The 26,677-nt window shown below is 38.6% G+C and overlaps 1 protein-coding gene across 5 annotated transcripts in view; it reads right to left on the reverse strand.

Moving 5' to 3' along the window:
• Positions 1–285: 285 nt before the first annotated feature.
• CCDC186 (coiled-coil domain containing 186) overlaps positions 286–26,677 on the reverse strand; it is a 35,609-nt gene continuing 9,217 nt past the window's right edge. For 4 of the 5 annotated variants that reach the window (XM_071749455.1, XM_071749457.1, XM_071749458.1 and 1 more), the window contains exons 2-16: positions 22,063–22,753; positions 19,616–19,742; positions 17,090–17,218; positions 15,962–16,174; positions 14,428–14,547; positions 13,786–13,890; positions 13,375–13,473; positions 12,547–12,633; positions 11,633–11,775; positions 9,978–10,233; positions 8,949–9,138; positions 7,757–7,837; positions 6,594–6,804; positions 5,001–5,220; positions 286–4,280 (exon numbers count right to left, since the gene is read on the reverse strand). In XM_071749455.1, coding sequence (XP_071605556.1) covers positions 4,197–4,280; positions 5,001–5,220; positions 6,594–6,804; positions 7,757–7,837; positions 8,949–9,138; positions 9,978–10,233; positions 11,633–11,775; positions 12,547–12,633; positions 13,375–13,473; positions 13,786–13,890; positions 14,428–14,547; positions 15,962–16,174; positions 17,090–17,218; positions 19,616–19,742; positions 22,063–22,739 — 2,742 coding nt within the window. In that variant the 5' untranslated portion in view covers positions 22,740–22,753 and the 3' untranslated portion in view covers positions 286–4,196. Of the gene's footprint in view, positions 4,281–5,000; positions 5,221–6,582; positions 6,805–7,756; positions 7,838–8,948; positions 9,139–9,977; positions 10,234–11,632; positions 11,776–12,546; positions 12,634–13,374; positions 13,474–13,785; positions 13,891–14,427; positions 14,548–15,961; positions 16,175–17,089; positions 17,219–19,615; positions 19,743–22,062; positions 22,754–26,677 lie in introns of those variants that run through there. The other variant, XM_071749459.1, reaches the window with a different exon arrangement.

The raw sequence follows: 26,677 nt of genomic DNA on the forward strand, positions 1-26,677 counted from the left end.
TCCCCCCCTTTTCCTGTCTCCCCACAATCTGGCTGCAAGGGCAGGACAGCCCATACCAATCTGATTCCCAGATTTTCAGTATCAGCACAGCCACCACGATCAGCAGTGATCTGACAGCACCGCTTTTAATTTTTTTTTTTTTTTTAGGCAACAATATAGTGGCTAAAACCCAAATTACACTAGATGTCTGCAAGGGAATAAACCAGAGCTGCTGGGACTACAGGTTTCTCAAATTCCAGAGACAGGGAGCAGTGAACCTGCACCAGTACAAACCACAGACCCAAATCAGGCTTTCACACATCTGCATGTTTATTATTTCAAAGTACAATATATACATAGTGTATAGTGATATCTTCAAAAACTTTATACAGCAACAGGTATCTACAAAATTAAATCAACAGACATTCAGACAACATACAAACACATATTGGAAGATTCAACATAGTCTCAGTTAGAACACGAAGATGGGAAGGGACATCCCCAACCACCTCGGAAAAGCTCTAAATACCACCCAGCTCTCCCTGCAGCGCAGCCCTCAGCCCTTCCTCAGGTTTCAGGTCGTTGTGGAGACACTAAATCTGATTTCGAGTGCCACCTACTGCTGACATCCACCATCACAGCTGTTTGCAGGGGAAGGGCAAAGGCCCATCCGGACACCCCTTGTTCTCTGAACCCCCTTTTCCTCGATTCGAGTCTCTGCAGCCTGCGGGCACTCAGCTTTACACTTGATTCAGTGGAAGCCAAAGATCTGATTTTTTTTTTTTTTTTTTTTTTAGTTACAAACTAAAACATTTCAAGACTGTAATTTCAATTGTATTAGTTGGAGATCCTGCAGGTGTTGCAGTGTAGATAACATACCTGAGGAACAAGTTGATCTTCACTGTTTTCTGGAGACTAAAATTAAAAATATTGCACAAGTCTATGTGGCAGAGAGCCAGCAATTTCTGTGGCATCAAATAGTATTCTTCAGTTCAGAGCTTTAGACAACAGTGATGGATTTTACAGAGGGTGGAAAAGCATAAGCAGCTTTCCTGTAGGGCCTCTAATGACCTCGGGATGTGCAATGTTTGCATGAAAAGAGCACCCTGAGTATTTAAGAAACAGATGTTTAAGTCTGTAGGACACAACTAGATACAAGCTTGGAATTTTCAAAAGTAGCCTGTGGCAATTACATGTCTAAAGGACACTGAATTTCAGTGACAGGTACGTAGCTAACTGCTCCAGGCTGCTTTCAAATTAGTTTATCAGTTTCTCTCTAAAATTCAGCTTATCTGAGGACAGTTCTCAATCTCAGGATCATAATAAAAAGTTTCCAAAAACAGAAGCACATGAAATGCAATTGCTACACCTGCCTTGCACCCACTGTGCACCGGCTGGTGCTCACCTCTGTCAACCACCCCCCAGAAACACCTTTTCACAGAAGTGTCCTTACATGCACCAGTAATACCACGTTCCTGACAATCCACCCTGTGGAACCAACAGGCACGGGGCTTGCCAGTAAAATTTTTACAGGTAACACACTACTGCCCCTCAGGAATAAGCAACAGATTTAAGCAAAGTTGCTGGTTGATCCCATCATGCACTCATCACAATCTGGGCTTAATGTCACTTGCCAATGTGTGAGCTAGAGTGAAATTTCCATCTCTAGGTACATTTAAAATAATGCTTGTAGAAGACTTTGTGACTTCAGTTCATGAAAACACCATGCACAACAAATGAGGTGGTATTTTGGCTTCTTTGTGTGTCTCCATAACCAAGAAAAAAAAAAAAAAAAAAAAAAAAAAAAAAAAAAGTCTGAAAAGTTACTAGTGCTACAGAGGAAGCAGCATTTCCAGCAGGGCAGGAGGACAACTAACTAGGTTTCTCAAATAACTTAAAAGGAGAAACAAGCATGCCAAAAAGAAATAAGAATTTCCACAATGTCATTGCACTTAATCCATCTGCACCCCACCTCTCCTTCATTCACATTGTACACCTGGAGAACATACAGGATTACAATATTAACATAGTATCTAAAATACTGGAGTCATTCAGCTGAATGCCTGAAAATATCCAGAGATCTGGTACATTAAAGCATGAAAACACAAACATACAAGAGCTAAGCTATGTTTTGACATGCAAAATGTTCTAAATACTTTTTTTTTCAGCAGAAGGTCTCATTCAGTCAAGAACAACTGCCTGTTCACTTCCTGGAAGCTGGTGACAAATCTGTTTCAGCAGAGCCAGGTATTTTCCTCTTCACATCACTTAAACAGCAGTAAAGCAGAGGTAGTCCCATGGCTGGACTGGTCCAAATTCCCCTAACACTTCATATAACCATTGCTCTCAGGAATTAGAAAAATATACATATAAAACCCCACCCCAATTAAAGGCTCACAGTTTCTACAATGCTTGGTCAGGTTCTAAATCATTTGCTTCCACTCAGCCTTTGTACAGAAATACTCAAACATTTGACACTGCAGGGACCTGCCATCCAAGACTCCTGAAGCTCTCAGGACCACACAATCAGCTCTTGACCCCACAAGGACTTCTAGAGATGCCTGTCTTTAAAGTAACAACAAAGTCTCACAGTCTTGAATCAAACCAATCAAACCAAATCAGACCCTTCTGTTCCATTTGGTTCCTTACAAAACTCAGTGGCATCTGAAAATGGAGTCAACACCCCTAACTCACCTAGAATTTTGGATAAATTATCCTCCTGTGTGCTAACAGCTTCAGGCCCTTTGTTTTGTGTATGATGCAGCAAATGGCACCTGCAGTAAAACAGATTACTCCTCCCCCCACCCTAACCCCACCCCCCCAGTATCCTCTCTAATTAAAATAGCTAAAGCATTGCTATTGTAAATGTACATTAAATCTTTTTTCATGAGAATATGAAGTTCAAGTATTTAATAAAAAAACCAAAGTCTATATTTACACTGTGAACTGTTCAATTCATTTTGGTCAAAATGCAATAAATACAGAAATCTATGCATTTACTGCTGGAATATAGATATTTCAGTACCTGTAAATTCTGGGAATTGGGGAATTAACTGTGAATATGATGTTGTAATTAACCAGAATCTTGTCACCTTGATATTCTTCTCCCATCACTCCCTCAGCCACTGCAGGGCTAAGTAGCAGTTCTCAGTTGATGCCATTTTGGCCAACTAATTCTTCACAACAGTAAAATTAAGGAGTCACACAGACTTCTGTGCCACTTTCACAGTCCAACCAATAGATTACAATCCTATCTAGATATATTCCCCATTTCTTCACTATTTTCACTAGCTCATCTACCCACAGTTAATGAGAAAATTTAGTTAGCTTCCATTTATCTAAGAAAATAGATCTTCTGATTATCTGAAAACAGATTCAAACACAATGTCTAACCTGTACACACACAACAATGTCTAGTTAAAACTCCTACCTTCTTAGTGCTGTTCATTATGAAGAAGGCCAGAGAACTTTATTGACCAATTATCTAATATCAAACTTTTTTAGATCCATGTTGAAAAATCAAGGGTTTACAAGACTTGAACTGACATTTGTTTCTGTTGTACATACTCAACAACTGAATCAGAAAGCTCCTTTATCCCTTAGTCTTACCACTGTTTGACTTCTTTCCAGCAAAGAAACTGACCAGTTAAATATTAGTCTGAAGTAGAAAATATGCATTATTATGGCCACTACTTAAAAATCAGAATCCTGTGACGAAGCATTTTTCCATGTGTAGGTAAAAATGCTTAATCAACCTAAATATCTGAAATAATATGCAAAAGGGAAATAATGTCCAAAAGCCCTTAAAGCTCAGTAACACTTGGATATGTTCAACAGCAACTAAGACATAATTGGTTTAATTTTTTTTCAAGCTCCATCATTAAGAGATTGATTAATTACACAGTGCAGAAATTTAAATCTCACTGCAACTCAAAACATAGTATGCACTACAAAGCATCTATACATAATTTCAAATAAAAGTTTTAGATAAATGTAGTGTGTAGTAAAATTCAAAAACACCTCAGGCTGGTATTGGGTAGACAGAACCATGTTGATGCCTCACACGAGTAAGCCTTTATGGTTAAAAGGCTGTATATGCAAAATGTCAGATCCTTGTGCTGGCAGGCAACCCAATTTCAGGAAAAATGTGAAAAACAGTGGTCTGTAGCACCTGCCTTCTCCACATCTTCATATTGGTTATTCCATGAAAGTTTTACTTATGTCTGCTTTATTCGCTGCTCCAGTTCATGCTTGTGTTTAATAAGTCGTTCTATTTCTGTTCCTAGAGTTTGAAGGTTTTCCTTTGGGAGAAACAAAACAAAACACAACAGGATAAGTTATATAGAAGGAAAATGAGTCTATCAGCACAAAACACACTAAACTGAAGTTACCGTTTAAGTCAGCAAATTAATACTTTCAAATAACCAGAACAAGCACAAATTATTTAAGAGAGTTGGAGAAAACCAAGTTCATTTCAATAAAGGATGTGAAGCTCTCAGCAAGTCTTTTTTTGCAGTTACTGATATTCTACAGGCTGTCTAGAAAGTATAGCATTCAAGGGGCATGGTAACTGTAGGAAGAGATCCCCAGCTCCTCCAGACCACTGCAATCCAGCTAGCAGCCTGTGCAACATTTTCCAGCCTGCCCCCCTTCCCATGCAGCAGGCACACTGCCCCAGGAGCTCAGCAGGGAATGCAGGTTCTGCAGCAGGGACAGGCACATAAAACCCATGCCCCTGGCTCCACATGGTTGGGGCAGAGCACAGAGAGACCCTTCTCCACCCACAGGGATCCCAGAGCTTATTTCAGGCAGCTGCCCATTAGTAAAAGATACTGCTAGGGTCTCAAAACAGAGGTTCAGTCATGTTGCAGAACTCTTTGACTAATCCAGTGCTATCAGCAGCACCATTTCACAATGACCTGACTTCTGAAGAGTCTCCTCCTTTCACCAGTATGCATCTCTTTGAAGGCTGTACCTCAGAACCACAAGAACTAAGTGGAAGGACTGGCATAGCTACTCACTTTCAGTGTAATATTTTTCAGCAATGTATCTTCTAACACAGCCTGCAGCTTCCTGTTTATTTCTAAGGAGAGTTCCAACGTGAGCCCACTATCTGCAGGATGAGATGTATACAGAGATGCCATAATCCCACCCCGTCTACTCAAGTGTACTTTGTTGAAGTCAGAGGCCTCTGATGACAGTGTTCCAGCTTCTTCCCGTAAAATGTAACTCTGAATAATTCTGGAGGAGAAAAAAAAAAATTTAAAAATCATCATAGCACTACCAGGCAATGCAGTCAGACATTGATGTAACTTTCAAGCAGTACTGCACTACTGAAAAGGCATCAAACAACTTCTGCAATTTCTAGGTCACAGGGAAACCCAGGATAGCACAAATGCTGCTGGAGATGCTGGTAAGCTGAGTCACTACAGTCCACAAGGTTTAACTATCTAGAAGCATTCTGAGAAAGTAATATTGCTACCAGAGCAAAAGTCCTTAAAAATGCCTCTCTCTATTTTTCCTTGCTGAGAGACTCTCAACAGAGAATCTGAAGCTTTTTACAGACAAGACAAAAATTACAAAGTCTCTGCACAAGAGTCTTCACAAGCTGTGATCATGTTCTATGAAAGGTTTTCCTTTGGGAGAAACAAAACAAAACAAAACACAACAGGATACGTTATATATAAGGAAAGTGAGTCAATCAGCACAAAACACACCAAAACACACTAAAATCCTGCCTTGGGCAAAGGTAAATCCATTCGTGGGGTTGCTTTCGCTCAAGGGCCTGGACACACTTGGTGGGTGATGATGAAAGATGGAGATGTACAATGTGTACCACAAGGGAATCTAACATTAGGTGAGAATTCCTAATTTCTGCTTGTCTAGCTTAATCAGTAATGCATGGACTCTTTGGGAGTCATGAACTTGTAACCCACCTTAACTACTGTTATGTGAGCTGTTGCATAAACTAACAGTGTTCTATGAGTGTTTTTCAGGATGATTTTGTGATGATGAAATCAGAACTAGATTCAGTGCCAGATGGGCACAAACATTAAGCAAGGGCTGTACTTAACAGATCACTGTACTTCCCAGAGGAAGGTGTAAGCCACAATTTCTTCCCCTCCCAACTGTAGTTCCAGACAGCATCCTGTAAGATGAGTTTTCCAGCTAAGTGGAATCTTGTCCCACATGTTAAATATAGACCACCTTTGCCTCAGATATATTGTTTGGTACACATGCCAGGCTGCCATCTGGAATTATGCACATTCTCCTTTCAAAACATTCTTTAGGTACGTGAAGAAAATGGACTCTTGTTGGCCAGTGACAGCAGTCCACCTCACATCAGCCACCTGGTGACCATTTTGCTACTAAAAAAACCATCGCTGCTGAAAAAAATTAGTAGTAAACAATTCAGCAACTACTCTAACTGCAGGAAAAAGACAAGGATGAAAAAACCCCAAGACTAAACCCACCTCTGAGATCTACCATCACTGCAATATTCTTATTGTTTTAAAGATTTTCATTTAGACAGTGACTTGATTTACATAAAATCCAGAATACTTGTCTGCTGTACCAGCTCAGCACTGAAAAACCGAACAGAACTCAGAACATACTTGGTTTTTTTCCTGATTTCTTCCACCAGCTGTTTAATGTGATCCTCCATAAACTCCATCTTTTCGTTTTTTCGTGCATGTGCCTTCTGCAGCCTTAGTATTCTTTCAACCAAGACAGCCTTGTCCACCTCTGGGAAGCTATCCACAGCCACTGAAGAGCCAGTGTTCTCAGGTGACCGATCCTCGTTGCTGCTGCGTGCATTCAGGGACCCTGCCAAAACACCCCTAGTTGTAAAAGCTCTTTTTGCCTTCATGCTTCCAGTAGGGCAGTGCAGGCATCCATTACATTTCAGTAGCTTAAGTTATTTTCTTCAGAATGTCACTTTCCCTTCTAAGCTATTAGGCTTTTATATAAACATTCCTTATACCATTGAAATGATGCTAAAACAGCCCAGGTGTTGTTCCCTCAGCATAAGCATGCTTGCTGCAGTAATGCTTATTCCTGCACAGTATCTTTATATTAATTTATATTAGTTTGTACAGGACTGAGCTGATATTAAATGCATGTGTTTTGGAGTCCACTAAAATTACACAACTATGAAAACTGTGCACAGAATGACAAAAGCCCTGTGTACTGATCACTTAAAGCTTGAAATATTTCCTTTTCTTTCTGGTCCTCTCTTTAAGTATTAATAATCTCTCTTACACAGTGAGATTGCAGGACACTGAAAGAACTAAGCAAACTTAAAACCCAAAGATACTGAAGCAGTAACAGATGTTGCTTTCAGTGCTAGAGATAACCACTTGACTCCCAAACAGACAGAAAGCAATAAGTTTTACAAATACACTGGTGCCTCTAAACGTATTCATTGATTCATCATTTACACAGTTGCAACTGTCAATAGTGTAATTAAAAGATGTTGGAAGCCACTGATCATTTTTGTTTTGCCTCTAGCAGCACTTAAGAGGGTCCTCTTTAAACTGGAATCCCCCAAGCTTTCTCAAAACATTAAAAGGCACTAAGAATAAGCTCTCATACTAAGAATAAGCACCTACAAACTGCATTCAGTCAAGTGCATTTTGGTGGGTAAAGGTTTAATGGGAGGTTGCCCACACACTGCATATGCACAAACCCCAGAAAGAGCAAGGCTCACAGCAGCACACCATGGCAACCTTATTAGATGCACAGATTGTTTTGGAAGCCCTGCTAGATGCTGCATTACCTGATGAACTGGAACGGCTCCCCATGCTGCTGACTTCTTTGTCATAATTGCCATTTTCCATCTGATCCAATTTCCTCCGTGCTAGAAGTGTAATAAAACTATGGTTACCAACAGGAGATTAAAAACCCCCCAAAAATCACAGTGTTACACAATATACAAGAACTCTAATTCTCCCTGACTTGCACTAATTTAATGTGGCTTGACAACTGAAAGATAATCATAGCAAATAAAAATTTTAGGGGAAAAACCCCCAAAATCAAAAAAAGCTCCTTCCTCTCCCTGCTCCCAACCACAAAGCACATGGGTACAGCATCCACCAAGATCCCTACAGTGCATCAGCTGCCAGTTGGAGGATGTAATGCCATACACAGGGTTAATTGGGAACAATAAAACTTATTTGATTTTACTTTTGATTACGACTGCCAAGTAAAAAACTACTGATTGACAGAATGGTAACTGTTCTGGGATCTCATAGCTGTATCACCACTGGGAGCTGACTGGCATACTTGTGCCAGAAGCACCACTCATTCAGGAGGGATCAAGAGGGAAAGTGCACAGCTGTTCATATATAGACAAAGAGAAACACAGAATGTGTCTTGCACAATGCCAACAGGACCTCTTCTTTCAAATGCATTGCAAACAGATGTGATTATATTCAACTCTATTTGTGTTCAGAGCATAGGCATTATTGGGTATTTAATGATTTCTATTTGTTGACAAAATGAGTCATCAGTGTCTCCATATACATCTTTAGAATTTCAAATGATCTATTTAATATCCTAAAAAAATAACAGTCACCAGCATTTCCTGATACAGTCATCAACTAGGAAACTGCTAGCAACATATTCATATACTCCTACACAAACCAGGATCCATATATACCCACAGTGACATTTCAGTAGTCACACACATTGTAACAAAGACCACCATATCTGGAAATAAATCTTTTCCTTTATATCCAAACCTATCTCAAAAGTTGTATTTAAGACTGAAAATTGACATTAAGGTCTGCTCTCTGCAACTGTGGTTTCCAAGACCTAACTTGCTCACTGTCATTGTCTTCAGGGACAGGGAGAGGTTGAAGGGCTACACTCAAACAGTGCACAGAGGCAGACAAGAGCCAGTCTCTACCAGACACTGTGAAGGGGCTTTCAGATGGGGCTGACTCATTGTATCTGAAAATAATTTCAACCTAGCTGAAGCTGTTTTGAGAGATCTTTCAGGTTTGCTGCATGCTTGCGTTTCTGGGTAGCCAGTTCATCTTTCAGTTCATCCACGTGGGTCTTCAGTGCTGCCAGCTCTGTCTGCTCTGAAGTTAGCTGAGCCTGGAGGGTCTCAACCTCCAGCTTTCGCTGATCCTCCTCCTTCTGCAACTTGGTGGCCTGAAATTGCAGTTTTATTTTCAGTCATATAAAAAAGCCAAACCAACACAGCTTAACCATACTGCACGCTCAACAGCCTTAACTCTACTCCTTTCACCTGCAAATCACGTTTTATATTTACCACTCAGGCTAAACATGACCACTGTAAATGAATATGCAGCACAGTGTAATGCTGCAGTGAGACCTCTGAACCAGCTCCAACAGCTCCACATGACACAGTAGAGAACAATGTCACAGTCACCATGAGGGTGGGGAGACCCTGGCACAGGTTGCCCAGAGAGGTGGTGGAAGCCCCAAGCCTGGAAGTCTTTAAGGCCAGGCTGGACAGGGCTCTGAGCAACCTGATCTGGTGGGAGGTGTCCCTGCCCATGGCAGGGGGGTTGGAAATGGATGATCTTTTAAGGTCCTTTCCAACCCTGAAAATGCTATGATTCTATGACTACCTTCCCTAACACACCAAGTTTATTAAAAGTTACATTTATCCCACAGTGCAAACTGTATCTAAGAAACAGTTTACAGCAATACTTTTACAAATTACAACCTTTTGATTGTTTCAGTGGTGGTTGTACTGAAAACAATTCTGCACTTCCAGAAAAACAGAAAGAACAACCCAGTAACACCCTCTCATTCCAGTGCAGTCTGGCTCAGGATTTGTTTCCCTGAGAAACATAATGTGTTCATACCCACTGATATTATTCCATCAAATTAGCAAACTTCAAATGAGAAACTGGGGTCACGTAAGTAAAGACACAAGGTGGACTTCATGTGCCATGAATTTAGCAGCATCAGACATCTAACAAGTGTAAAACCCAAGCTGCACACACCCAAGCTGTACTCACCAGATCATCTTTAGTTTGCTGAACACATTCCAGCTGAGTGCGCAGCTCTCTTTCGCTGTAAGAAAGCTTATCCAGCTGGCTCTGCAAGGAATTGTTTTCAGACTGAAGCTGTGCATTCTTACTGGTTAATTTTTCAGTGAATATCAATAGCTCAGATTCTCTTTTCCGACTACCTTCAATGTCCTTCTGGAGATCAGCAATGAGAGAATTGAAACCATCTACTTCTTCCTTTAAAGCACTGATTTCTTGTTGGTCTCTGTCAAAACAATTGTATCTAATATTATTAGGGATAAGCTGAGCTTAAAGATGTGACACCTTACTAAAATAAAAGCATTCAGGTCAAGATCAAATAAGGCAGAGGAAACAAATTAACCACCCTGGGGCATCTGTTATGTCACTGGATAGTTTTAAATGCCAAGGGAGTTTGCAGATTCCATTTCATGACATGTTGCAGGGCTGAAATGACAGATATCTGTATCCACAGAAGGATTTACTGCCATGAGCTCCCCCAAGGAAGACAATCCCTCTGCATTCAACTTCATGAGCTGCAGAATAGGGTATAAACAAAAAAATCCCCAAACCAGATCCTGCAAATTCAACATCAGTGGTCATTCTCTAAGAGGACTTGTCTTAAAGAGATGGGGAAATAGCCCAGTTTTGAACTTTTCCAAGACAGCAATACAATAACTTTTGAAACATCCTTACCCAAGTGGTGCAGCTCCAATTCACAGGACCCATCTTACTCCACTATCCCCCCTGCCAGTCCTTTACAAAGAATGTTCTTATTTCTACTGAAGCACTCCTATTAGGAGACTTTTGATCTACCACCTACAAACCATTTGAGTGAGAAATGCCATATCTTCAGTTATGATCAACATTTTAGAGGAAGTGACAAAAACGCCAAAATTAAATAGCTGTTAAAATGTTAAAGGTTAAGAATGTCCTCTTCTCACTTGTTCTTGCCATATTATTTCATTTGTTTTTCAGTCACAGAATTTTCTACATCTTTCTAAGACCTTACCTGCCAACATCAGCAGGAAAACTCTCACCCCTCTTTCTCACAGGGAGTGTTTTTATTCAAATTTAAAAATAAAACTGAAGTTATACAAAGCAAGGGCACACATCTCATTGAGCTCTCTGTCAGACAAGTGCAACCACCAGGAGGCTCAATTCACTTCAAACCAACAACCCCATATCCATGTTTCTTTGAGTAGAAGTGAGACTTGGGACTAATGATCCAAATCATTAATCATTGTGAAAAATACCTATAAATTTGTAAAACTAAGTAACTGAATTCTACTACAACTCCATTGCTACAAATTAGATGCTTCCAACATGAGGTTCCTGTGGTCAATGACAACAGAAGTTATCTAGCATTACACTGCCAAAGGATAACACCTCCTACAGAGTAGGAAAGCAAGCACTACTTATTCCAATAATGAAAGAGGTAAGAATTAGATTTATCAGTTTTGTCAGAGATCACCTAGGTTGTCTACAGTACTAGTAATATTGACTTAGATTAGTAAAACTCTTAAATTAGGACAGGGATTCTTCAAATTACAATACAATTTAAAGTGCTGAGGATTTCATTCAAAAAAACATCTTTCCACATCCCAGACATCTTTTGAATCATTCCTCTCAGTGCAGAGCTGTACCTCTGATGTTGATCCTGCAGACGATCTACAGCTTTGACTCTGTCCAGCAAATTCTGAATTTCAGATTTCTGTCTATTAATGATTTCTTTATACTTGGATAGCTCATCTTCTGTTCTTAAACGCTCATCTTCTAGGCACTTTACCTAAATAGAAAAAAAACCAAAACAGAAACTATTTATTCTCCCTAATTTCAGATGTAAATGATTCTGATCTAATGTTTAGACTACTGTACAAAGCTTCTGTTATTTTTTGGTGATTCCAAGAAGCTTAGAACAACATTCCAAATATCTGAGATGAAACACAGTCAGAAAAATAAACAGGCAAAATAATGGGAAAAACCCAAAAACAGAACAAAAAAAAAAAAATTAAAAATTGACCAACCATAACTAGTATTGGTTTTGCCCAAAGCTTCAGACTTATCAACCTAATGAAGCAGGATTCAAAGACAACATTTTTGCCAGTTATCAATCTTCCTCCCTTTTTCTAAGGTCCTATTGAGCTAAAACATCTACAGCCAGATCAGAAGATATGGCTACTATATACTTCTTAATAAAGATAATGTGTATGACCTCTACAAAACTAGCTTCACAGGCAGGAAAAGTCTACAAGTATCATTTTCTAAAGTAACTGAATTTACAAGATGGTTACTAAAATGTCTCTCACAAGTTCTCAGTCCAATGAGGTGCATATCATGCAACAAAACCTTGCTGTACTATGGATCAGTGGATACTCCCTAAGAAAAGCAGCCCAGAATCACAGTTATATGTCTCTTCTAGACTCATGCCAGCCAGTTTCTAATCACACTGACTACTCTGAAAGGGGTAAAAATACAATTAACAGATGGAATAAAATCTTGTTCCAGAACCCAACACTATGCCTTCAGCCTCAGTGCAGCCCATCATAGCACACTTTACCTTTGTTCTCAGCGTTCGAAGTTCATCCATTCCTTCTTTAAATGTTCTCTTCAAGTCTTCCAGTTCTTTTATTTTTGCATGATGCACCTTTTAAAGAGTGAAAAGCTCCTTGAGAAACGTAAATAGACAGTGGCATCTCCTGGGTTATCAAAAAAATTTAGGCCAATGCAGGCCACTACAACAGCTGAGAGGGCTTAAGGCAGAACAGGTACCCAAAAACATTTGTTTTACTTATTCAAAAAGGAAAGCAAAGCTTAAAAGCTTCTTTATTCTCAGCAGAACTGAAAGCAAAAGTGAGATTACACCCTCCAGTTTCAGGTGTATAGATCTAAACCACAACAGCCCCTGGGGAAAGTTCCAGGCACACTGGAGATGGCACATAGAACTATAAGCTGGGAACAGGTGCTGAGTCATGAATTAGCTCTGGGGGTAGCAAATATTCACCTAGAACAGAGGCTGTACCCTGCCTCTTCCTGCCATATAGCATAGCAAAATGCTAGTCAGAGAAACACCTGCCTACCAGCTAATCTGCTCTTATTATAGCAACATTCATGTTTATAAATGAAAGAGCAGTTACTTCCTCCTGGTTATACTATCCACTTTACATAACTTTGATTTTTAAAAGTGCATCCATAGTAATAGCTAAAAGCATCCTCCAAAAAAAGCAGGGCTGAATGCAGACACTTGGGCTGTGGTATTAGGTAAAAAAGAAAAATGTCTGGCAAAAATTGTAAGCAGCTTAAACTAAGACTCTCAAAATTAAAAAACTCATGGCATTTTTAACTCCTAAGTTGCCAACTGTACTGTCCCCACACACCCCATATTTACCTCCAGGTGATCAGACTTCTCCTGAATTTGTTTCTCTAGTTCTCCTTTAGTTACTCTGAGTTTTGCATCCAATTCATTCGATTTAATTTCTTCTGACTCCTAAAATGATTGAAGACAAGAACAGTTAGAGAGTTTTATGTTCCCCTTTCCAGTTTTATAAACATACAGACAGCTTTCCACATGGTTGAGTTCCTTTTCTGAACATGCCATGAATGATCCCCACACCACAAGCCAATCAAGACAAGGATTTTCCCTTTTATTTAACATCTTTCCCAGTACAGAAATCAGTGACTGTTCATCTCAGCTTTGTAGCTTGCACAGGATAATTCTTTCATGCTACAAATAAAGATAGAAAGGGAGGAAAACCAAGATGCTAAATGCTAATTTCTCCTCCTGAGAAAGTGTGCCTACTTGATAGGTTTTTATCATTTCTTGACAGTTTTTCCTTATCTGGTCTGCTTCTTCTTTTGCTTCAGTTAATTTTGTTGTTGCATCTTTGAGTCGTTCTTTGGTTTCCTATGAAAAAACATTTACAAAATATGGGTTAAACCTATTTATCTAACTTATTCTGGGAAAGGCATTTCTCATAATAAAGTTTCCTATTTCAGCCTTGAAAGAATTAACACCACCAACAAAGGTCCAGCATTATTTTTCTTCTTGTTTCTATTCAGCTATTACTTCATGCAATTTTCTTTGTTCCAACACTGAAAGAGCAACAAAAGGATCTCTTGGTCATATGCCACGTGCATTTTCAGATGATAGATTTAACTCCATCACTTAAAAATTAAACTAGAAAAGACAGTTAATTCATTAAAAAAAAAAGTCATCAACAGATTTGACAGAATCCCCTCCACACTCCCTCCCCTCATATCCTTTCAACTTTTGCACTTTTGTATCATTAAGAGCCCTGTTCTGACTTTTGTTGCAGGTATCCAAATTAAACAAAGACAGTTTAGAATTAGATTTAAGTATGATACAAGAAGTCAACAGTATGGCAATTACATTCCTCTGACTGCATTTTCATGTCATGGTACTGTGTACCACTTCACTAACCTTGTGTGAATCCATTTCTGTTTTCAATTTGTTCTGAGCCCATTTTACTTTGATAATATGAGAATTGATTTCTTCTTTCAATTTTTCTATTTCTCTGTTGAGTCGAGTGGCTTCACCATCCTAAGAAGATTGCATAGATTTTATTTTATAGATTTAAATCATCCAGTGCTTCTACAACAAGGCTCCTACTCAAGTGTCAAAGCAGTTGTGATTTTTTTCTTAGTGCCTGCATTTTGCAAAAAGCATGCACAGACTTGAGAGTGCTCAATAATGCTCTAGCCCACAATCCAGCAAAAAACCCTCAACAAATTACCAGCATTCTGATTTGATAAGCAAGGCAAGGCTGCATTACTTTAACTACACATTAATGTCACATATCTATTAAAAGGTCAAGCACAGTCTAGAGTTCTGATCTAATGTAAGAATCTTCTGGGCAAGTTGCAGAGTGCACTTTTTTTTTTTTTTTTTTTTTTTGGCAAAAAGATAAGGAAACAGAGGTTCAAAGTGATAGGGTCATGTATTATAAAAGGCTACAGGTAAAAACTGTCATACCAGTGGAATGGTATATGCAGGTGCAGCTAGAGTGAGCACTGACAGCAAAATGTCTGCATGTCAGTGCCAAGAAAGTATGATAATATAAGCACATTGTTGGCATAACCTTCTACACCACTTATCCACAAGCATTAAGTCAAATTTCCAAACTGTCTTTCTGAAGTAATAGGTTCATTTTACCAAAAAAGCCTAAAGCACAACTGTAAAAGTGCCATACAATTCCTGTAAGGCTCTAGGGTAATCCTCCAGAGCTATTAAGTTAAGCTTTGTTTAGGAAACCTGAAGTCAAGCTCCCACTTCCTATTCAGTAAGAGAGGATGATGAGGTAATGTTTTGTTCCAGAAGCATAATTTTTAGGACTTCTATTAATTTGTATTTTTCTGATCCTCCTGTTCTTGTTAACTGTGTGTAGTACAAATGCTTACAAGAACCCTGAGTCAAGGTTTGAACAACACTAATTTGTCAATTTTTGGATCCTTCATATGAAATAAAATTGTGGAGCACAATATAAAAAAAGACCTGGATAATCTAAGGAGCTGACAGGAGTCTCCTACTGGCTTCTAAAAAACAATAGCAAAATTTTGGAAAAGTTCTATTGGTTCATTTTTAGTACTACAAAAAAGAAAATGAAGTAAAACCACAGAAAACTAGCAAAAAGACTGCAAGGCTTTAATGCCAGTATAACCTTAAAAAAAAAAAAATCCCAAGAAGCTAGAAATACCCTCAAAATCTAGACTGCAACAAGCAGACATTTCAAGTCTGTCAAAAAAAGCCTCTAAGGTTTCATAAACTACTATTCAGAGAAATATTCAAAGGAGCTTCAAAAGGATGACTGAAAACTCAGTAACTTCTTCCCCTTCCCTTGGAGGAAAGGGAAAACCAAATGAAAACATGTTTCTTTCACCAAGTACAGTAACAAATAAGGTTGTTCTGATAATGCTTTTAATCATTCACTCAAGTCATACAGCATTGCTTTGAGCACCTTAGTTTCATAGAGTTGGTGCAATCTTCCTTTTTCCTGAGAAAGCTGCTTGATTTTATTAGTATGCTTTTCAATTTCTTTGTTTGCATCTCTCACTCTTCTCTCAAGAATCTCCTTTTCCTTTCGAAGGTCAAGCGACTCCTTCTCCCCTCGGACATATTTCATCACCATTGTTTCCTTTTCATGGCGTGCTTCCTCACATTTCTTGTTTGCCTTGAAAAATATCAAAACAGAGTGAATCAACCTTGAATTTCCTAATTGGCTTGTGCACAAGACTACTGGGTATTTGCAGTACTGCACATCACAGCAGCACAAAGATAACGTTACATCCCCTGTAAGTACTGGAACTACTCGCACTTCGTAACAGTAAATATACAGCTAAGAAGCTGCAGCTTCTCACAGTTGGACATTTTAAATGAGTTATCAATGCATTTGTAATATAATTTCTTGTTTCAGAAGGAAAGAAGTGTATTTGGCAAGTTTTAGCAATAAAATAATTTTGATAATACTCAGCACCATTCCTCTGTCTCCCCTCATCCACACACCAACTGCACAATCTCCAGCCACTGGCTCACTTTTTCAGTGGCTTATTTTGTCAGTTTACCCCCCAGACCTAACAAATCCTACTTCAAGTGAAAAAAAAAAAACAAAAATCATATGCTGAGCTCTAGAATTCATACAATCAAGAAATACTTGGCACAACGTGGTATAAATAAGAAAAAAAAATAACCTCAGCTTTTAGTAATAGATGAGACAAAATGAGTTTAGTTCTGGAGCTGAAAAAAAATAATTTTGTGACAGCCTGTCTGAAGAAAGCTGCCAGCTTTTACCTCTTTTTTGAGCCATGATCAGCATATAGGCAAGGAAAATGAGACTTCCTTGCAGGCTGAATTCCATAAATACAAACACACACATTAAAAAGAGTTATCAGGCACTATAGAATGTTAACAGCTATTTAGAAATTCACTGATGCCAGTTATTAAAAATGTACATATAACTACATACTTACTAGTTCCAATTTTAAAGTATTTTGCTCTACCTAGCAATCTAACAACCAAGGCTGCCTGTTTCCCACAAGAACCAAGTTTGTTCATGAGAAGTTCAATAATTAAAGGTTTTCCATACTACCTGCTCCATTCGAAAGGCCATTTCTTTATGCAACTGCTGAATAGCATTTTTGGCTGCTGCATCTTGAGTTAAAAGTTTGTCTTTACTAGCTTTCACTTCTTTATTAAGCTCTTCCATTCTTGCTTCCAGCTAAAAGGCAACATTATGGTATAATTATAGGGAAAATAAGACTTTGAACATGTTTCGTACAGGCAGGAGAATTTCACAACATTGGATACTTAGCAGATATTTTCCTGTATTTTACACTTGCCAAGCTGCAACCATCCATATCAACATCTAGCTTGGCACTACAGTACAGGCATGAAAGATGACAATTCTCATCTTCAGTGAGACTGGAGATACATCAAACCAAGTACAACACGAGGCAGAGTAATTTACTACACAAAAAATTATAGATTGACAGCAAATGCAGAGATTCTAGAGCAGAGCTGGCTGCCCACTCAAGTTGCTTCACCTTCCAACCTTTTTTGCTACCCCTGTGCCACATCCTTCCCCGTGCCAACAAAGCAGTCATGCATCCAGACTGAACTGGACTAGGAATTAACTCATTGAAAAATAACTGAGCAAATAAAGAGGTGCTTAATCATTGTGCTGGCACTTTTTTTAGCCACCTAGTGAACCAAGTCAGAGACCTGATCCAGCTGAAGAATAATGACCAATGTCCAACTGGAATATTTCCCAGAGTGTGTATTCACTGCACAAGTCATGCAAGTTCAGGAGAAGCAGCAGCACAGGAGCAAGTGGTGGCTGTGTAAGCTCTAATGCTGCCCAAAGGTTGCTCAGCTTGCACCTTCATGACCATCCTCTTGTTTCAGAGGAAAACCAATTCACCAGGGGTCATTTGCTTTGGTTTGGGATGGGTAGGATATTAAGAAGTATAAAATCTCAGGGCCAGCACCTTACATTTTCATGCAATTCCAAACTGCTACATAAAAGGCAAAAACAACCTAAAATGCTTCTGTTACCACACAATAAATTGTTCACACTCTCTTCAGCTTTACAAAGGAATCACTGGTCATGTGAAGTAAAATTTTTATAGACACAAGGATCATCATACAATCTGCTTGCAGCTCTGAGTGCACTCAAGGTTTCTTTGACTTGAAAGCTGCCAGAAAACACTAAATCCAAAACTGCAACATTAAAACACCCACATCACAAAAGAAAAAACTGAAATGTTTCACTGCAATGTATCTTGCTCTCAACTCCAGGTGCTTACACTCCAAACCATTATTTTCTGAAATCCCCTCCAAGCACTTAATACCACAGATCCTACTTATCTGACCAGAAAGCAATAGGAACTGCCTCACAATTTTTTTTATTTTTTTTTCAGAATGGGATAAAGCAATTGCTGCATGATATAGCTTCATGAAATCATACAGTGCTATCATGGAAATACAGACTAGATAGAACAAGTAAGCTGCTCATGCTGATTTATTTATTCAGGCATATGCAACTCCAATTTGTAGCTTAAAAGCAAGATTTTTCACATCTATTTTCAAGTACATCATGGATTTTTCAAAGATTCTTCGAAATTAACCAAAGACAGACTAAGTTTCTCCCTTCATGAATACTTTCCTCTGGAACACTGCAAGCCTGACACAGTGCTTTGAGAAAAGATTTCCCTGTGATGAAGATATTAACAGAGATACCTGACAACTAGAGTAGTATCACCATTAACTCGACAAATAGAATTTAATATTTTAAATGCTATCTCTTCCCAGATTCTGTTGATCAGTTTCTAAAGCCAGGCCAAACAACTGCAGGAACATCAGCAGGTAATGTAGTAGACAAGCAGTGCCAGGAGATGTGATTCCTTTTCTTCCCACACTAGAACCAGCCTACATCAACACACACTCTCTTCCTCTTTGGTCTGCCATGGGCCTAATAATTCACTTGGGAAATGCCTGTTTACAGTAACTGCTAATGACAAAATAATGTGCAAGACCACAGTTAATATCCTCTGCCCTTAGTGCACATTCCACATACTGTTAACACTATTGGAACTACACACCCATCCACTTCTGCTTGCAGAGGGGGTGGTTAACACCAGAAGATGGCAAACTAAGAAGAAATCTGGCTTAATATAATACATAAGATCTCCTTTATGACTACATACAGGAAATATTTCATCCTATTGGGATGAGAGACTGAACTTGTCATTTTTTTCAAGGCCTTCAGCATACCCTGTCTCCAGCAGGAAGCCAGGGTACACATAAGCTACCCAGCAAGGCAACCCATGATATGGGAACTCTCTTGACTTTAAGAGAGACAACCAGATAAGGAACATTTAATTGATCTTTAAACTAGAAAGTCAGTTTATCAAAGAGACTAAATGCTTTTATCCAATGAACAGTATTTCCTGGAATGGAAAAGCAGATTTATCCTCTTAAAAAGCTTAGGATATTAAGCATGGGCATTCCCCTTCCTCCTCTATGCTATCAAGGACATGGTGTTCAACAGCAGGAACAGTAACATCATGTACAGGTGAGATACTACTAACCAGCACTTCTGACTTGTTAGCTGTACCTGTTTAATAATGTTTAGGTGCTGCTTTTCTGTTTCTGTTCGTTTTTTCAATTCATCTTTTAAATTATCCTTTTCTGAGCAAATGTCCAAAATCAGTTCCTGATGTTTTTTATTTTCTTTAATCAATCTGTAAAGAAAAAAAAATTAAATTAAGTACTGGGTTTTTTTGTTGCTGTTGTTTATTTCTTTTCATTTTGAGATACAGATTTTCCTCACTGATCTGCAAATTTCATTAGGAGATACAACCAGAAACATTAATTAAATCCACAAAAGCCTCATAAACAAAGCAGAAGTATGTTGTGCATGTGAAACAGAACTCCAAACCAGGAAGCAGCCTCTTCCTTGTGAGAAAAATGTTTGTTTCCAGCATTTTGGGGTTGTTACTGTCCATAATGAAATGAGGTATTTGGTACATGTATGCTACTACAGAATCATAAATGTCAACAATTTTAAGGTCTTCCTAAGACAAGTAACTTCCAGTCAAACATCTGAAAACACAGCTAATGTACTCATTTCATGAACTGCTCAGAGTAGCCCTAAGTTCACAGCTTGGTAAGAAATGGAATACTGATTTTTTAAGTCCTAAGTTTGTATATAACTACAACAGTGCCCATGCTCATGCTCTTTAGAAAGTTCAAATTTTAAGCAACTCCTTGTCCTTTTGCAGCTCAGTTGCTTGAAGCCTCAGCTGAAGCTGACACCTACTTAGTTTGACCTTCTAGCCCAGCAATGTAAGATAGTTAAAGGGTCTTAAAAGTATTTAAATATTAGAAGTTGGAAGATACAGTTTGATTTATTTTGGGCCACTGTGTTTATTTTAGGCCACTAATTGCATGGATGTGTGGGAAGCATGCACATACCTGAACAAGATATTTAAATAACCTTTGACATAAATACTTTCATCTTTAGCTCCCTCCTTTGGAAAAAAAAAATAATCTCTAAACAAAGTAGGCTTCTAAATTACAAGGAATTAAAAACCATCTGTGAAAGAGAGTTCAGAGATTCTGAAACTGTTTTTTTAATCTATTAATGAATATTCCAACATTACAAATTCTTAATTCACACAATTGCTGCTGATATACCTTAGATCTGATCACAGGAGATTACTGGGCTACTACCAGAGCAACATTAAGAACTTCTGCTAATAATAAACTAATGGACAAAACCAATGCATTCCAGAATGCCCTTTGGACCAACATAAAATGCTCTATAGCAGTTTTATAAACTTGAGGTGAGTGAAAAGAGTGAAAAGGGTGCAGCTAGAATAGCAGCTGACAAAAAAAACAAAGTGACTGAAGGCATGTTTATTGGAAAACCTTTCCATGTACATACACATAATATATACATATATTTATATAAACATTTGTCTCTAAGGAAATAATTGGTCCAGGGCTGAAAACACTGACCTGCTTTTCAGTTTATCATAAACAAGTAAAGCCCAAGTAACTTGTTCACTTACAATCTCCAGGAATTACAACCATCTACACACCCACCACTTCAGATTCCCACTCCTCCTCCTCCATAATTACTGAATGTCAATCTATGCATTCCAAGGTTCCCTGCCACCAACTGATTAACCTTAAGATTTGTCACAGGTTAACTGGTGAGGTTCAAGAGAACACTTTCTCTACTTTCTGCTTATCTCTTCTCCCTCTGTCTAGTTCTCCTGTATCATGGTATCAGTGTGCCTTATATGAAGAGCAGGACACTCCTTTTCAGCTCTGCAAGCAGGAATAAATTTGAAGTTAGAGGCTACATTTGTTAGCAATAACATTTCCAAAGTGTTAACAGAATAGGAAACACCAAGTGGGATATCAATAGATCAAACAATGAAGTGCCTTTTCATTAATATAATAATCTTCATGTAGTGTACTGCCTGGGAGAACTGTTAAGTCCAGTTAATTACAGCAAAATTTATAAACCATGCATTTCAAATGCAGGAAGATAACAGTTTATCCACGTATTGCTTCCAACTCAAATAATCAGCAACTTCTGACAGGAGGCTAAATACTATATGAAAAAAAAGAAGTGTTTTCAAACTCATAAATTAAATGCACATAGTGAGAATTAGTAATTACAGGGGTTGATTTCTCCAAAGACATACATGGACTGAATGAACCCTGGACTATTTTTATATCACCATTACTTTTACAGTATTTAATTCTAATCATTGGCAGGCTATTCAACTGAACAGTTGGCTGTTCAGTTCCTGCCAAATTCCACAAGAATTCAGAGATCTAGTCACACATTTTTATTTATAAATACAAGCCATAAGTAAAAATAATTCCTCACTTAAAGACCATAATTTAAAAAGCTCATTAATTGTCCTTACAAGACCTCACAAAAGGCTTTTTCTTGCCAAAATGTTGCATGCAGTTGCAGGCAACATGCAAGAAAAATCATTCAGTACACAACTCCATTTGTGATGAGCATACCCAAATACTCACTTTTTAATAGTTTGTTCTTGCTCCAGGTACTTATCTTGCACACATTTTTCAAACATGGCCAAGGCCTGTTCACCCTTCCTGACACCGTTCGGGAATTCTCGCTCCTTTGGAAAATCTGCAGTTAGGAGTTCAGACTCTATCTCCTTTAGCAAATCCTCTTGTGAGGAAGTCTGATGTATGGTGGAAATCAGCTTCTTGGTGCAGTCTGTGTCGTAGGGGCTCTCCGAATAGATTTTATCACTAGAGTTTTTCACAAAGTCAGACTCCTCCCTGAGCTCCTGTAATATTTCCATTAATGATTGTTCTGCCTGGTTACTTTTTGGATCTTGTTGTTCAAATTCTTCAATAGTTACTCGTTCTGGTTTTGTGGAGTCTTCTACCTTTCTTTCAGAGCAGGGATTGGCACAGCTGTTTGCTTCCCCACTCTGCTGCTCTTGTCCTTTTGCCAGGGCCTCATTGCTGCTTACACCAGTGCCTGTTGATTCCTGATCCAAGGGCAACAACCTCGATTCCCTTTCCAAAACACCAGCATCATCTCCAGTGTAACTGATGCTTGAGCAGTCCTTCATTCCAGATGTTTCATCAGTCTTCTCGTTATCTGGGGACCTGGAAGAGGCATCATCTGACAGACTGACTGGCTCCTGTGTGCTTTGCATTTCTGATAAATGTTCCTCCATCTTTCTTTGGAAATCTAGAAGAATTCACATTACACAACATATTATATTCAAAATTAAATTAAATTAAAAGACCTTGAGAGAGGGAAAAGAAAGGCTACTGGAAAGTAACATTCAAAGGGCAAAAATATTTACATACTTATGTGTTTTGCACATTTGTTTTTTCCAGTATTAACTTTAAAGCAAATGCTCCAGCACAAGTAGGTTAGAAATCAAGGACATCAATGGCAAGACAATAAAAGAGTGCAGAGCTCTAGAATTAATAATTCTATGATTTAAAGTCACAAAAACTCCAAGTCGTCACCTCTGAAAAACACCCAGACACAAAACAATAAAAATTGACCCTTAGAGTTTTTCATTTCTCTTTACAGGAAAAGCAGTAATATGCTTTGATCTACTCATTTTTACAGCACAGGGTGACTCCCTCATCTGGTCAGAACATCCGAGTTGTTTACTGTCATTCACCTCCCATACAGCAGAATATATCCATATTCAGCAACCTAAAGGCAGGAAGGGGCTGGGGGAGGATGGTGGGGAGGTAGATTCTCTTTTCCCATCTGCTTTCAAGCAGCCAAAATTCCTTGCTGGAAGAGCACAGATGGCCTGTGGCAGATTTGCTCTCCGAAAAAGTCACTTGCAGAGCCAACATTTGAGGAGTTTGAAAGCTCTGTGGAAAGTGTTCTTCTAGAAGGACATCAGATCCAGATCCAGACAGAACACTTACAGAAGAGCCCATGTATAATCATGCTGTTATCTTCTTTTTCAGGGAACCTAGATAGCCACTGTCTGGAAAGACTGCTGGCATTTTTAACAAGCACAAGATGCCTTTGTCATGTCTTTTCCATTAGGAAGAATTCACTGCAGCAGTCATAACTTTCAGCTGCAGCCCTACCCCCTGACACTGGATAAATTTGACTTTTTAATAACAAGGCAAATGTTTTTGTTTCTAAATTCAATTTTGCTATTCCAACAATTATCACAAAGGAAGCAGTAACCTTGCCATCTTGCAACACCAAGCTTGTTTTCACCCTTGCTTTTGTATTTGTTTAGCTTTCTATTAACAGTGTCACACAGCCAGAGTCATCCAGCTACATTCTCTGAAAGGAAACCCTCTGCACTGCCAAGTCCTGCCTTCCTAACCAGCACTTAGTACTGAGGCTGACATTGCTGGAGCAGAGATACAAGAATCCCATTAGGTCTGTGACTAATTGCTACCACTAGCACCTTTTACTACAAGGTATAAAAATAGGGAAAAAAAAAAAAAAGGAGAAAAAAAAAAAAAAAAAAAAAAAAAAGGAGAAAAAAGCAACCTTAGCCCAGCTGTTTCTACCAGGAAATACCATCAAAGGAAAAACCTGCCACTAGAATCTGAAAGCAACAGTTGGGCTCCAAGGGTCAGGTAATCAGCAAGGGGAAAGCACAAGGAAAAGTGAGCATAAGGCTGAGAGTACACAAGGGAGTGCGTGACGTCTGGACAAGACTCACAAGGCATCAAGTGACAATTATACATTTTTAAGTAACAAGGAAACAGCTCTTCCTTTATGGTTTCAGAGTGAAAATCCTCAAGGTTCCAGCCTCTAAACCAGTACAAACCAATAGGAACCAGAAAGCAAGTCGTAAGGAAAGACAGAAATGAGAATAGAGATGGTGAATGTGAGAGTTTATAAACAATGTGAAACTTTTACTCCCCATTTTAGGATTTATGCTTAGGTCAACATTGAAGCAAACAAATCCATTCACTTGGTTTGTGCAGCCAAAACAATTGTTCTTTTGGTACCTATCTGATTTTTTATAACTTCTGCTTGTAATGAAAGTTCACAAAGCACTGCTGTTATTCTAAACTAAAACTAACAAAAGGAACAACTCCCACTGATGATCTCAATCTGCAAGAGAAGAGAAATAATATAATGGCAAGAAAAAGCATTCAGTTTCAGTAGCAGAACACACTAGTTCCTACTTAATTAAAAATAAGTTAAAATAATGTTTTGATGCTGGTGCACTTAACACAGTCAAAAATCATAAGATAATTTGCAAATTATGCAGTTAAGAGAAATTCACTTCTAGTACCTGTTCCCTCTTGTCACAGGTAGCTTTTAATCCACCCACCCACTACAGCTCTCTGAGCCTATATTACTATAAAGTTCAGCTACAACTTTCTTCTTTAGTGGTTACCCTCATCTAAATTCTTGCTGAAAATTTCTCTGGAGTGATCAAAGGGAGACTTTTTGGCTCATTTTTAGCCTTTTCTACAGTATGTTCTAAAGAATTATAAAACTCAGAAATGTTTAATGTAAAACTGTCTGTAAGCTGCTGATCACTGCCCAGCTGCTGCAGCTCACCACTCCCACAAGAAAAAGAGGTAAAATCAGATATGCAAACTTTCACATTGATACCCAGTATCTCCATTCCATTCCTCAAACTGGATGGTATTTCTCTTCATATGAAAGCAACAGATGAAAAATATTGCCCTGTTAAAACAGCACAATGGGAAGGATATTAAGTTTAGTGTTACTGTGAGACTTATTTCTGTAACACTATGAAGTAGAATTAGAAAGATTAATCTATGTGGAAGCAGAAATACAATTATTTCCATAACTCAATTAGTTGCAGAGCACTAAAATGCCAGCACCACCATATCCATGAAATCTTACACTTAGTATCAATCATACAAAACCTATGCTTTATTTATCAAATGCATGGGGAATCTGAATAGTGACCCTACAAATCAGTTAAAGAATAAAAAGTAAATTATGATTCAGTGTTCCCTGCAGACCCACTCTGATTTTCAGTGGCACTGAGAATACAATTTACCACATTAAGAATACTCACAGCCTTCCTGATTCCAATACATTGGATTTTATCTCTATCTGCCCAAGCCCATCTGAATCTGCTCACAACCTGAACAGATTTCTGTTACTGCTGCTGGGTAGTGTTATTTTTCATAGTCCAACTTTTAAAAACACAAATGAAACTTAAAAATCCATCATAGGATTACATTTTATCTTGAAATTTTATCAGAAATACCTACACAAAGAAACCATGTGGAGCAACTGTCAAAGCAAGTTCATATTCAAGTGTCTCTTCATAACCCAAAGTTTGTTTGCTACCAAATGTAACAGATCCTTGGTAAGGCCAGCACAGAAAACGAAAGGCTCCTGCTTTGTAAGCAAAAGTGTTGGTGTGAAAGTAGCTTAAAACAATCAACACTGCCATCCTAGCAGTATGTCAGTATTTGACTGCTTCTCATCAAACAAACACAGCAAGTCCCAGATAGGTATCTGACAACATCACCGTGTCTTTACAGGTTTCAGAGCCATCTTCTATTACCCTACCCATCCTTATAAGTGACTGTCCCAAAATCAGGGAAGTTATAAAGTTATGGTATCACTCCTACAAAATACTGCACTAAGAAAATGAAATAGCTCAGTGTCTTTTATGATGTCTTCAGAAAGCATCAAAAGCAATCCTAAAAGGCAAATCAAGCAGATCAACTGCTTTCTGTAACAATACCTTGGTTAATGCCTCACACAAGTAAATCATGGTTGTTTGGCATGCAGTACCTGGGGTGACAGCAAAGTGCCAGGTGTGCACTGCCTGACCTCTCACAGTGTTGCTAAGCTTCACCTTCAACCATTTGCTCTGCTCCTCTGAGTTGATCATCATCTGCATGGTATGACAAAAGCTTCACCTTCCTCAGTCTCCCCCAAATCCTATTTTTCTCAGCCTCACAGTGTATGTCCCTATTTCACAGGAGAATGTTATCACTCCCAAATCAACTTAAAATGCCCAGGGTAAGAACTTCTCAAAGTACCATTCTGAGGCTTGCATCCCTGCATACCTTGAATAACAAACCACCTTGTGAAACTCACATACCTAGTGTGGCATATGCAAACCTTTCTGTCACCAGCTTAGAATAGCTGTGACAGGACTCCCAACCCTCA

The sequence above is a fragment of the Heliangelus exortis genome, chromosome 7, assembly GCF_036169615.1.
Source record: "Heliangelus exortis chromosome 7, bHelExo1.hap1, whole genome shotgun sequence".
NCBI classification, from domain to species: Eukaryota; Metazoa; Chordata; class Aves; order Apodiformes; family Trochilidae; genus Heliangelus; species Heliangelus exortis.